General features: G+C 41.5%; 1 protein-coding gene across 2 annotated transcripts in view; it reads left to right on the forward strand.

Annotated features, from left to right (window-relative positions):
* Positions 1 to 12,791, forward strand: part of SGCZ (sarcoglycan zeta) — a 392,529-nt gene that overhangs the window by 163,753 nt on the left and 215,985 nt on the right. For both annotated transcript variants that reach the window (XM_054990569.1, XM_054990570.1), the window contains exon 2: positions 7,057 to 7,158. In XM_054990569.1, the coding sequence (XP_054846544.1) occupies positions 7,057 to 7,158 (102 nt within the window). The remainder of the gene's footprint in view (positions 1 to 7,056; positions 7,159 to 12,791) is intronic.

The following is a 12,791-nucleotide window of genomic DNA, read 5'->3' on the forward strand; positions in this document are numbered from 1 at the left end:
TGGTTCCCCATTGGGTAAAAAGGTGGGATATAAATGAAGTAAACAAACAAATAAAAAATAATGAATTTGCCCTAAGTTGTGCTGATAATAAACGTTCTGCTGTTGACATATGTAGGGACAGATTCTTTCCGTTTCAGCTTCACAAGGGAAATGTCAAGGAAACAGATTTGTATTTCTTTAATCACTCTGCCTTGAAAACCCTACGAGATTGCTACAAGTCTGCCACAACTTGAGGGCGTACACACAGACAATCACTCTTAATCTGAATGCCAATTAAATTTTAAGGGGGAAAATGTGCAGGAGTGTGAGTTGGTATTTGAATTTGAATGTTACTATTTATTCCATAAAAGATTTCATTAATCCAGTTGTTTTGGAGAAATTGACATCATGTTCTGATTTTTTAAAATCCCAAGCTTGAAACTCTTTGTCCTTTCAGATGACGGGTGTCAGTGGAGAATGGGTGTTGTGCATCTTTCACTGCTGACATCGGCTTTCGATTTTAGAGACCAAAGAAGTTTGGTACCAAAAATTCTCCTCAAAATTATTTTTACGGATTCTGCTGTTGAATATTCTCCCACTAGTCTCTGTATGCTCAAATATTCGTAAGGCATTGCCTCGCTGTGAAATTTGATTTCTGGATTTGATACGCAACAGTTGATGTTTTTTAGAAGTTAGATCACATTCCACTGAATTTCATGTTTTACATTATTAATAAGTGATAGACATAACGAATTTTCTCATCAACATTAGCAGAGAAGTATGAGACATTTTTCAGAGATAACATGGTTCATATGGAGCAGTTTGGGCCGCTGCCATCTCTCTTTGTTAATTGTATCCTAGAATGCACCTGAGATTACAGAGGACGGGGACAGAGGGTGGAGATCTATCGCCTCGGGGGAGATCTATCGCCCCGTCACCCTTTGGTGTGTGGGGTTCCCCAAGGGGTGATACTCTCCCCGATGTTATTTAACATCTTCATGCGCCCCCTCACCCAGTTGGTGCGGAGGTTTGGGCTGGGCTGTCATCAATATGCAGATGACACCCAGCTTTTTCTGTTGATGGACGGCCGGCCAGAAAAGGGCCCCAGACAATCTGGCCAGAGCTCTGGAGGCTGTGACGGCATGGTTGAAACAGAGCAGGCTGAAATTGAACCCAGTGAAGACGGAGGTCCTGCAGCTGGGACGGGGGCTGCCAGATGTTGGGATCCAGCTCCCTGCCCTGGATGGGACACCACTGGCAACTTTGCCAGTGGTGAAGAGTCTGGGCATGCTCCTGGATGCTTCCCTATCGATGGAGGCCCAGGTCACGGCGGTTGCCAAGTCTGCATTTTTCCATCTTCGTCAGATCAGGCAACTTGCTCCCCATCTGACACCCCAGGACCTGGCTACAGTGATCCATGCAACGGTCACCTCCAGGCTAGATTACTGTAACTCACTCTACGCTGGGCTACCCCTGGGCCTGATCCGGAAACTACAATTGGTCCAGAATGCGGCAGCGCGGGTCCTGACTGGTATACCTTACCAGTCACATATCACACCTCTCCTGCGCCAGCTGCACTGGCTTCCAGTTGAATTCCGAATCAGGTTCAAGGTGTTGGTTCTGACCTTTAAAGCCCTGAGCAGGTTGGAACCGGCATATCTTCGGGACCGCCTCTCCCTGTACATTCCCCGGAGACCACTTCGATCAGCGGATAAATGTTTACTGGTGGTCCCACGCCCTAAGGAAGCCCACCTCACTTCAACCAGGGCCAGGGCCTTTTCAGTCCTGGCCCCAGCCTGGTGGAACACTCTGTCAATGGAGACCCAGGCCCAGCAGGACATATTATCGTTCCGCCGGGCCTGTAAGACAGAGCTGTTCCGCCAGGCGTTCGGTGGTTGAAGGGGGCGGTGCCATGTCGGCCTCCCACCTTTGGGGTGGGGGAGGGTTCTCCCCACCATTGCACTTGGTTAATTTATTTAATTATTGTTTTGTATATTGATTTTAGTATTGTTGTTTTTTGTTTTTATCGATTTTAAACTGTTCACCGCCCAGAGCCCCTGGGATGGGCAGTATATAAATTGAAATATAAATATAAAATATAAAATAATAAGTAAATTACCTTTCTCATGTCCTCTATTTTGAGGACCATCTGTTAAATTCTACATAGAGACAAACAGATATCCTCATTTTGATTCATTCGTTGTTTCATAATTTCCTGTGTACTGCGAATCCAGTCCTCTTGGCAGCAGTGGAAGCTGCCTAAGCCAGGAGCCACCTTTGCCACTCCGTAGGAGAAAGTTACAGCTGATTACTTCCCGGCCATCTGGGGATTCGAGCGGGGTGTGTGTGTGGAGCCAGGTACCTTAAAAGGCAGCTCCGCCCCTCCAGCTTTGCAGTTTGCCTTGTGCTCGGCCCACTCGCCCACCCTGTAGTAGTGCAGGTTTAGCTAGTCACTGGTTGCCAGGGCCAGGTAGGATTTTTTTCTCCTTTCCCCATTTGGCTGGTGGGGAAAGGTGTTTTTTACCTACCTTGCAGTGCATGCATGGGTTGTGGTAATTGGTGTACAGTGGAGCCTTAATAGGTTTGTCACTGGCAGGCTAGAGTTTGGGAGAAGTGAGCGGGCCAGTTAGCCCCCTTGGCACATCCCCATTGTTGGGGGGGGGGGTCTGTCAGGATCAGCTGACATATTTGACAGCTGCCAGCTGAAAGGACAGACTGCCTGGTGGGATCCCCCTCTACAAATCCTTCCCTCAGGCTGTATGGCTTGGGGTGGTAGGAACTTAAAGGGGGGAACCATTTTGCCTGGATGGCCGGGTCCTAGCCATGTGCACACCTGAGGCAGTGGGGCTCACCCATACAGGTCAAGGCAGAGATCCAGGAGTGACCCCACGGCTTGACCTGTACCACTAGTTAGGCTCTTGCAGTGTTTGTGTTAATTTTTTACAGTTAACGTTGCCAGATAAAAATGGCCCATTAGTTCCCATGACTTGTGTCTGCCTCTTTCTTCTAACGGGGGTGGGCGGGCAATAAACTGAATGCTACTGTGCCTTCCCCCCTCTCTAAGACCATGTGTACATGTATACATTGAGAAAATACTGCAAAAAGCAACTTTGCTCTTTGCTATGATAATATTTGTTTGAATGACGGGAGTGGGGTGGAGTGTTTTAGTAATGCACACATATGTTCCTGTGCATCAGAAAATACCACACAAAAATAATCTTGATACAACTATTCAACCACTTTACCACCCCTTAAAATCCATGGGTTCATTTTTAACAGTCCTTAATTGATGCGATACATGTTTCAAAGAACTTCAAATGCCTGGAAAATACTTTGAAAGCCATTCATACATAATATTTCACTGTATTGAATGGTTAATGTGCTATAATATTTAACATAAGATAACAGTTAATAGTTGACATATAATGTTTTATTATCTGACTGCATTTATAGATCATGCCATGATAATTAGGATTTGATAGTTGACAGCTTATTTAATCCGTGATGCCTATGAAAATCAAAACGATCAAGAAACGTCAGCTAGTATAAAACATTCCAATTTATATGTTGAGTGAAATGTCATATTAAAAATGTGAACTTCAAGATTGTTTCCATATTTCCCATATAATCCTCTAAACAGCAAGATTAGGCTATTTGTCAAGTCCAGCAGGATAACCATTTTATCAAAATCCAAGAGGAGCGTTCTAAGGTCTTGCTGACTAACAGATTTACTGGAGAAAGCCAGATCTGATGAAGTAGGCTCAAGCCCACAAAAGATTACATGTCAATAAATCTGCTAGTGTCCATGCTGAATATTGCACTGCCTTATGAGTAGTGCCATTCCATACAAAAGAAGATTGCAAGGAGCCGCATGGTATCAGAAAATGTTGTCTTTTCATAGCTCCATAGGTCATTTGTTATTTTTCTGCATCTCAATTTCCACCTGGCCTCCAAAGGACTCAAAATAACATTCTTGGGGTTATGTGGTTTGATTTTCACAAGAATTATGGTGGAGGTTAAATAGTCATGACTGGCTTAAAGTCACCTAGTGAAAACCATTTCACAATATATGGGCCAGTCATATTCATCACCACTACAGGGCCATTATACTGACAACTGGGCACTACGCCCAAAACTTGGTGGCTGAATACATGCTTCTTATATCTCTGGAAATACATACAAGGTAATCTAGATGGGTTATGACTCCCCAAAACATGCCCAGGAACACACCTGTTGAAATTCAAGCAGCTCTGTATGATAGGGCTGCTCAACCTAAGCATTACTTTGTTAGCCTGGTTGTTCCCATGCTTGTCTGCAGTCACAGACAACGCAATTCTACATGTTTAAATACCACATTTAGTCAAAAGAAAGACAACTTTTAAAAACTTGGCCATTTCTACACGTCCTTAAATGGACGTCCCACTCACTGCACACTGGCGGCTTTTCTCCTTCATTCCACTTGTCTTCGATTTCAAAAAGGTAGCAGGCTGTTTGGCTTCCATTTTGGGGACACCTTTTCTGAGAATGCAATTTTCCTGTGTTCCCGAAAAGGTGCTGAAAAAAATGGAAACCAAACAACCTGCTATGTATGGAGTGAAGGAGAAAAGTTGCCAGTGTTTGGCAAGTGGGTTGTCCCTTTAAGGACTTGTGGAAACGGCCCTTGTTTGGCTTCCTAAACGTGCAGGGGGGTGGGATACATACCAACTGAGTGCAAGAAGTGGTTCGATGTGTGTACAGGGAGAACTTTGGAGAAAACATGCCGACTCAGTCACACCAGCAGAGAAGAGTGCCAATGAAAGTGGCACTGCAACTGCACATAGTGCCTTTCAAACTGCTTTGTGTTCCAAGGAGAGAAAGAAGGAGTTGGGTGGGCTTGGTGGCCAGCTTTAGAAACGGCAGCTCCTTGCCTGTCAAATAGTAACCAGCAGTAGGAACAGTAGGGGTTGATTTGCTCCTCCGCTGGCCCATGTTTCTGGCTCAGAATAGTTCTCCACATAGCTTTTTCTTCTTCCCTTGTGCATCAAGCTGGAGTTGCCTAGAAGTTCCACTCTTAAGGAGCTTTAGAAAATGGGTTTGCAGCAGTTTAGTGCAACATTTGGTATTATGAGTCTGTGGACATTTTAGACAGGGAAGGATAAGGCAACTAGATGATTTTAACCATCGTGCTGGATTGCATATAAAGCGTCTTCTGTTGGAAAAAGTGTGACTTCCCAGCCTACAGAAAGCATCATGAATGGGGGAGGAGGTGAACAGTGCATTCTTGTTTATCGGATCCTTTGCTTAGACGTTCAACTCTTGGGGGAATGGTGGCTTAACAAAGCCAGTCTCTTACCTTTTAAAATTTTAAACAGCATGTTCCAATATTGTTTGTGAACCGTGGACTTAGACTGGAGAAACTCTGCTTAGGATTGCATTGAAAAATGCACAAAAACCTGAAAGTAATTATTTTCTTCTGTAGTCTACATTATTTATTGTATATTGATTAGTATGTAATACAATTCTATTTATACTGCTACTTTTCTTTAGGAAGTGTCATTTTAAATTCAGGGTCATCTGCTTTTGTGTATTTCCTCTTCTTTTGGGGGCGGGGGGCATCTTACTTTTGAGAAATACTGTATGTCCAAGCCTCACTTAAATCAATGAGACTTAAAGCATTCATTTGATTGTAGCCTTAATATGTGGGGGAAACACTCCTTAGGGACTACTTTTTTAAATGGAAAATAATATAATCACCAAAGCAACCTGGTACTGTATTGTTTAGCACACAATATTTTTATTTCCTATGGGTAGTCATCCTATAGTAAACAGGTTATATCATGACACTGTAAATTCAGAACAGTTCATTTCCATTCTGCTGCAGAGAATGCATTTCTCAAAGCTACATTGTAGACAGTCTGCTTTCTTCAGTTAAATAATTCTTCCTAGTATTTGAATGCTAATCAGCGATCATGGAGCAGTGCTAAAATGTTCTTCCTGTGTTTATCACACACAAGCGAAGTTGAAGCAAACACAGTTGCTACTTGAGTTGGTTTTGAGATTCATGGCTGATCAGGGATTTGAGCTCAGATTAGCTTTGTACTATGTTAGTTCCCTTCCTATTGCAGCACAGTTTCAGATACAGTAGTATAGCAGACGAGCAAGATCTGGACCCAGCAGCACCTTGAAGACCAATTAGATTTCCAGGCTATGAGCTTTCAAGAGTCAACTATATGACGAAGAAAGATATGACTGTATTGTCGAAGGCTTTCACGGCCGGAGAACGATGGTTGTTGTGGGTTTTCCGGGCACCTTTTTTTGGTGCTACACCTCTGAAGATGCCAGCCACAGCTGCTGGCAAAACGTCAGGAACTACAATGCCAAGACCACGGCAATACAGCCCGGAAAACCCACAACAACCAGAGATATGACTCTTGAAAGCTTATACCCTGGGAATCTAGTCAGTCTTTAAGATACTACTGGACTCAGTTCTTGCTGTGTTCCATAAAAGAAGACATTTCCCCCCCCTCTCCAGCCATGAAAATGACAATGTCACAACTGTTATTCCAACACTGGCATAAATACATAATGGTGTTTTAGAACTAAGGAAACAATTATCTACCCTTTCCAAAGCTTCAGAATTGAAATATCTTCTGGAATTCACAGCGGTTTTACCTACCATGCACAAGCTTTTCACATAGTTTAAACAGTTCATTTTCTAAGTAAATATGAAGATGTTAGATCAACGGGGGCTGATAGAAAGTGCTTTTATAGAAGGTTGAAAGCATTAAGCAACACCGAATTTTATGAACTATGTAGCCCACAGTATGTAAGAGTGTATGTCAAAATGATTTGAATAGAAGGATGTTTAAGTATGCTGCTAGGAAGCAACCCCACTATCAAAAATCTTGTCCAATATGCATTTTATGTCATCCGTTTTGTGTAATCAGAGGGACATTTTCACTTTTCCCTACACTCACATTGCTTTTAGCATTAACCTTCTAAACTTGAGGCTTGATGGAAGTGAGTAATGCATTGCATAGAGTGCTTAGCTTCCCGACTGAGCCACATATACACACATTTGTATATTATTGCTTCTAGGATGGAATGGGCAATCTGAGAGTCACCAAAAAGGGAATTCGGCTCGAAGGTATATCTGAATTTCTACTTCCATTGTATGTGAAAGAAATCCATTCCCGAAAGGTAGGTGGCAATATCTGCTTTGCTTAAATAGAGAAATAAGTAACTTAAAAACAAACATACTGAAAACACTGGATTTCAAAACTCCTTTAAATTAATATTGACAAACTCCCAAATGCGAATTCTTTAGACTGAACTTTCCAAGAAACTTTAAAGCTCCTGTGAATTAGAGATCATCTTTCACCTAACCAGAACCATCAAAATACAACCAACACACTTGGTTGTGTAGTTGTGTAGTAGGAAACTGTTGTTGGGTGTAGCCCAATCACTTTTGGGAAAGTGCAATTCAAAATTATACCTATCCTACAAAAAACAGTGTCCTGACCTGTTTAACCCAGGCGAGCCTGATCTCATCAGATCTCAAAAGCTAAGTAGGGTTGGCCTTGGTTAGTAATTGGATGGGAGACCTCCAGTGAAGACCAGGGTTGCAGAGGGTAGCAATGGCAAACCGCCTTTGTTAATCTCTTGCCATGAAAACCCCACCAGGGGTTGCCATCAGTCAGCTATGACTCGATGGCACTCTCCACCACCTCCACATAAAACAGAACCTTGTAAACAATTCTAATTATGAATTTTCTTTTCAGATCTATATAATATGACTCCCAGAGTTTACCCAGTTTTAAAACTCAGTGGCATGGGTCCAACCACAAAGTTCCACCTATGGAACAGCATGTCTGTTTGCCGAAGGGGGTGCTGATTTCTGCTGATTCCCCTGTCCCATTGCAGATCACTTTGCCCCCTCTGCTGTTCCTGAGACAAGTATGCTGACCCAAGAACAAAATTGCAGAGCGGGGCTCAGAGGGCAGCAGCAGAAGGGGAAGCGAGAAAATCCTACTTGCAGAGTTCTCAGATGGTTGGATACATATTGTCATGTACCAGTGGTGAGATGAGGCCCAAGATCAAGAAATCAGGCTATTAAATATTGAATCAAGAACTCGACTGCTCTTACTGGCAACCTAGGCATCATTTTGAAAAAAATTCATCAGTATCAAGTATAAATGTAATCAATCAAGGGGGAAATTGGACATCCAGGAGCATCTTGTAAGCATAGGTAAAAGAGTAGTACATTTAGTGCTTAAGCTGCTGTTGTGTGAAGCCTTGAACAATGGCCTCAACAGCCCAAATAGCCCAGCATAGCTTGCGCTTGTCAGGGCTTAGGAGCTAAAAAGGGTCGGCTATCGTGAGACGGTAGAAAGCCAAGAAATAATGGGGTTGCTATGCAGAGGAAGGCAATGACAAACGACTTCTGCTTATCTCCTGCCTGGAACGCCTCATGGATGCCGTCACCATGAGCCAGTTGTGGCTCAACAGCGCATTCTTCTCAGTATGCCAAAGTTGTTCAACCCAACCCAAGTGTTACATGAGTCATCATAACCATGCTTGTCTGCAGTCATAGGCAACAATCATGTATATTTAAATATGCTTAAATCCCCTTGAAATCCATGTAGTTTAAGCATTCATTTGATTGCAGCCTTAGTATGTGGGGAAAGTAGTCAGGATTTTTTTAAAAAAGTATAAAAGAATATAGTCACTAAAACAACCTGGTATTATATTATATACAGTATAGATACAGTATTATATAGTATACCATTGTTTTCTCAGCTACGGAAAATAAGTAGGATCATAACACTATTCATTCTACAGTTTATTTCAATTCTGTCATGAGGGAATTAAGTTCTCTGTGATCTATTTTTAGACAATATGCTTGTATCAGTTCAAGAATTGTCTCTAGTTGTCCAGTGCTAACTAGTTATCACAGAAAAATGGTAAAATGTTCTTAGTTGGCGTTGCATAGAGGACTTAAATATGAATAGCTGCTTCAAAGTAGTCAATGATTTAGAATAACTGGAAAACTGGTCTGCACTAATAGGGCTATCCTAAGCTCTGATCCTAATATCCATTAAAGTTAACTGTGTACATTTCAGAGAATGGATTGCACCTTGTGGATGCGTCCCACTGGCAGGGGCACTTTCTTCTGCCGAAAGGGGCCTGCACCTGGGGCAAGATGCTTAGAAGGCACCTTCTGCCACAATAAAGTTTCTCCACAAGGGGAAGGGATTGGCAGGATTCAGCCCTTTATCTTGACAAACGTAAAGTGACTCCATCTTATATTGTTCAAAGAAGTCTCCATTTTTGTCATTTGAAACTTTATTTTTGTGCATGTTAATTAATTTGGATAGTTGATTCCATTGTACATCGTCTTTTTTCCCCATTGGGCAACCACTTTCGAAGTACATAAAAGTTTTACTTAAAATAGAAAATGAGATTGGTGGGAACCAATGCAGTAACATATTCTTTGCTAGTAAAATGTATGCCATTCTCATGACTGCTGTAGGGAATCTGAAAGAAGGGCATTTATAGAGACAAGAATTTCAACCTTGGTGTGAACTTGACACAGAAACGCTGTGCCTCCTGGGTGCAATCCCACAGAATCCTAGGCCACTCAGTGTTAAAGGTGGAGGGCAGGTTGGACATTGGTTGCAGCAATATCCCCAAATACACCACTTGGCCTTTCCTCTTGTAAGTACATGGCAACCACTGATTGCAAGGAAACAGTAGGAGGGTGCATTTGAGGACACAATTGGGGTGGAGGCTAAAGCGAGCTGCTTTGGTCACACTCGAGAGTGACACAGTGATGGGAAATATAGATAGACTAGTAAAAGGCACATGACATTTTACAGGTCAAAGGGAAGGGAGAGGTATAGTTATTTATTTGTCTCATCCCTTTCAACGCTACCTTTTCACCTTGCCTCTGTTTTTGCACTGGTTCTCTTTCTGTGTCTCCCATCCAATATATACTTTCTATCCAGCCTCCACTTTCTTCTGTTTCTCTCCCCCCCCCCCCCCGCAAGTGCAGTGTTTTACTATTCCTCATAGGTTAACCATACATTAACTGTACATTTATGTAGTAGGAAGTACCAGGCTGCCTTCAGGGGCAACCCAGGCATAGAGGATGAACTTATTATTCATTGTGATCTGTGTGCATTTGGGTTCTGTTGCTGTTCAAAGCAAGTCCAGGAATATTCTATAACTCCCGTAAGGAATCTGGCACTTTATGATGTCTGATCAACTGCACAGGCCTTGAGGGTAGGGTGCATGCCTTCAAGCTCTGTTCTTTTCTTGACTGTATGATAGCCAGCAGGCTAGGAGCATTCTCCATTAATCTTTTCCTCTGTGATGTTTTACATCTTTTATTCTATCTTTAGGCAAGGATACCTTTTTTTTTTCTTTTGACATTTAGGTGGCTATTGCCCTGCATTTTTATTTCCCATGGATCCCTTTCTCTCTCTGTATGCCTGTGGCACAGCAGTTGTCATTTAAGAAGTACTGGTCTTCCAGGCAAACACTTCCCACCACAGAGAGATTCAATTTGTATCTAATTGTTCTTTTTTTAAAAAAAAATTATTGAAACTGTATAATAGACAAAACATTACAAAACATATAAAGTCAGAATTAGTAACAGATAACAATGAAGCAAACAACAACTTATTAAAATACAAGGTTATAACTAATTAATTACAACTTATAAGGAGATTATTCTTACAATATGTAACATAATGATAACTCAGCGATTTGCATACTTACGAAAGAGTTTTAGGCCAGGTAAAGAACCGTTACTTTCAAGATATTCAAAAAATGGAAACCATTTCTCTATAAAATTTGTAGTTTTTGGAAAGTGTTCTACTTGATACATTTTATCATATAATTTTTTGAAAATAAAGTGATCCCAAATTTTTGTGTACCAGATGTCAATTGTAGGGCTGGATTTCGATTTCTATAGAGTAGCTTTCGCACTCTTAGCAACTACTAGTAAAGTTGCTATCAAGTCTTTCCTTAACTTGGGTATATGGGCTTGGTATGTGTCCCATTGGTCTAAGAGAAGAATTTCTGGAGACAGTGGAACTTCGTATCCCATTATTTGTTGAATTTCTTTTAGGACCTCTTTCCAAAACAATTCTATGTATGGGCATCTCCACCAGCAATGAGCAAAATTCCCTTCCTCTCCACAGTGTTTCCAACAGTTAGGTGAAGTTGAGGACGAGATCTGGGATAATTTGGGCGGGGGGGGGGTAAACATGAAGGGGATTTGTGACCACATTTCCTAAACTTTACCAAGTAGCCATGTCGCAACTTGACTCTTAGGGTATCCTTACAGTAAAGAAACTTCAGTGTCTTTCACCTCTGACCAAGTCGTAAAGACAAAAATACCTATTCAACATCCATTTCCGATATTTGAGATGGATGCCTTCCAATCCAAGTGGTGGTTTCTCTGTTGTCTCAACTAGTTCTCAGTCTCATGACCTCAGTATGTGAACCCCATCTCAGGGTTCAATTTTTGTGCCTTCCTCAAAAAAGTCGTGGGATAAGGACTAAAAATCTGCCACCATGATAGTCAACATTTTTTGGTACCTACCCAGATGGACAGCTGGAGTGGCTCTCATTCCAAGTACACAGGATCTTGTCTAATCCAAACTTTCTTCTAGCGCGCCCAAGGCTTTAATTGAGGTTGCAGCATCTTCTATACCGTTTTTGGGCACTTACATGGAACCGTAATGTAGTTTTGGATATTGAGGTGGCTGCATCATTCTCAAACGACTTCAGAGAAATTACTTCCTTCTCCACACCACAGGGCAACCTAATTTCATCTGGCCTAGTATTGTTTACTAAGTGTGAGAGCCAAAAAAGTTGTCCCTCTGGGATCCAGTAACCAAGGTCTCCTGGAGAGTATTTATATACAGCTTTTTAACAGAAGTATTCCCAAAACTGTTCGTTTTTCTTTTTTAAAAGGTTTAAAAATAGATAGTAGACATGACTGAAGTGCTTGAATACAGGAAGAACCATTCCTTTCATTCCTTACGCTAGTCATTATAATAATAACAGACACTTTGCCTCACCTAGGTTAGTCATAAGGATTAACTTGATCTCAAGCCTAGGTTATTGTTTCCACAGTTCATAGCCATCTTCAGCTACTTTGACTGTGGTTGTTACATCTGAAGACATGAGCCTAGTTGGCTCAAGCAAGTTGGCTAACCTGTCACCCTTATGTGGAACTGCTCAGAGACCACGAGGAGGAAAGACAAGGAGTAACGTATGTTCTTTGAGTGGCCACCTGTACAATCCCACATTTCACTCCCTCTTTGCCCCTGCATTGATTTTATTTTGGGAAAGTTAAAACAGAAGTGAACAGGACAGACCTCCTCCCATCTCTTCAGACGTGAATAGAGGATCGGATATCTCCCCTCAAGGGAAGGAGGCACAAATGCCACTGTCTTGACAGGACCTCTAGAATGTTCTAAACATTGTTTTGCAATGGGTACAGAACACCAACATGGGACTACTCAGATGGTTGTTTGACTATTATATTATATTATATTATATTATATTATATTATATTATATTATATTATATTATATTATATTATATTATATTATATTATATTATATTATATTATATTATATTATATTATATTATATTATATTATATTATATTCTGACTTCCACTGCCCAATATGACAGTATTAAGAATTAAGCCTGCTTCTGTTCCCATATCTCCATTTGGGGCTGTTTTCACACATCTTTAAAATAGTGTAATACTCATTGAAGGCTGCCAGCGTCCTCATGCGATTTTTGATGCCA

This window comes from Eublepharis macularius, chromosome 10, assembly GCF_028583425.1.
Source record: "Eublepharis macularius isolate TG4126 chromosome 10, MPM_Emac_v1.0, whole genome shotgun sequence".
Lineage (NCBI taxonomy): Eukaryota > Metazoa > Chordata > Lepidosauria > Squamata > Eublepharidae > Eublepharis > Eublepharis macularius.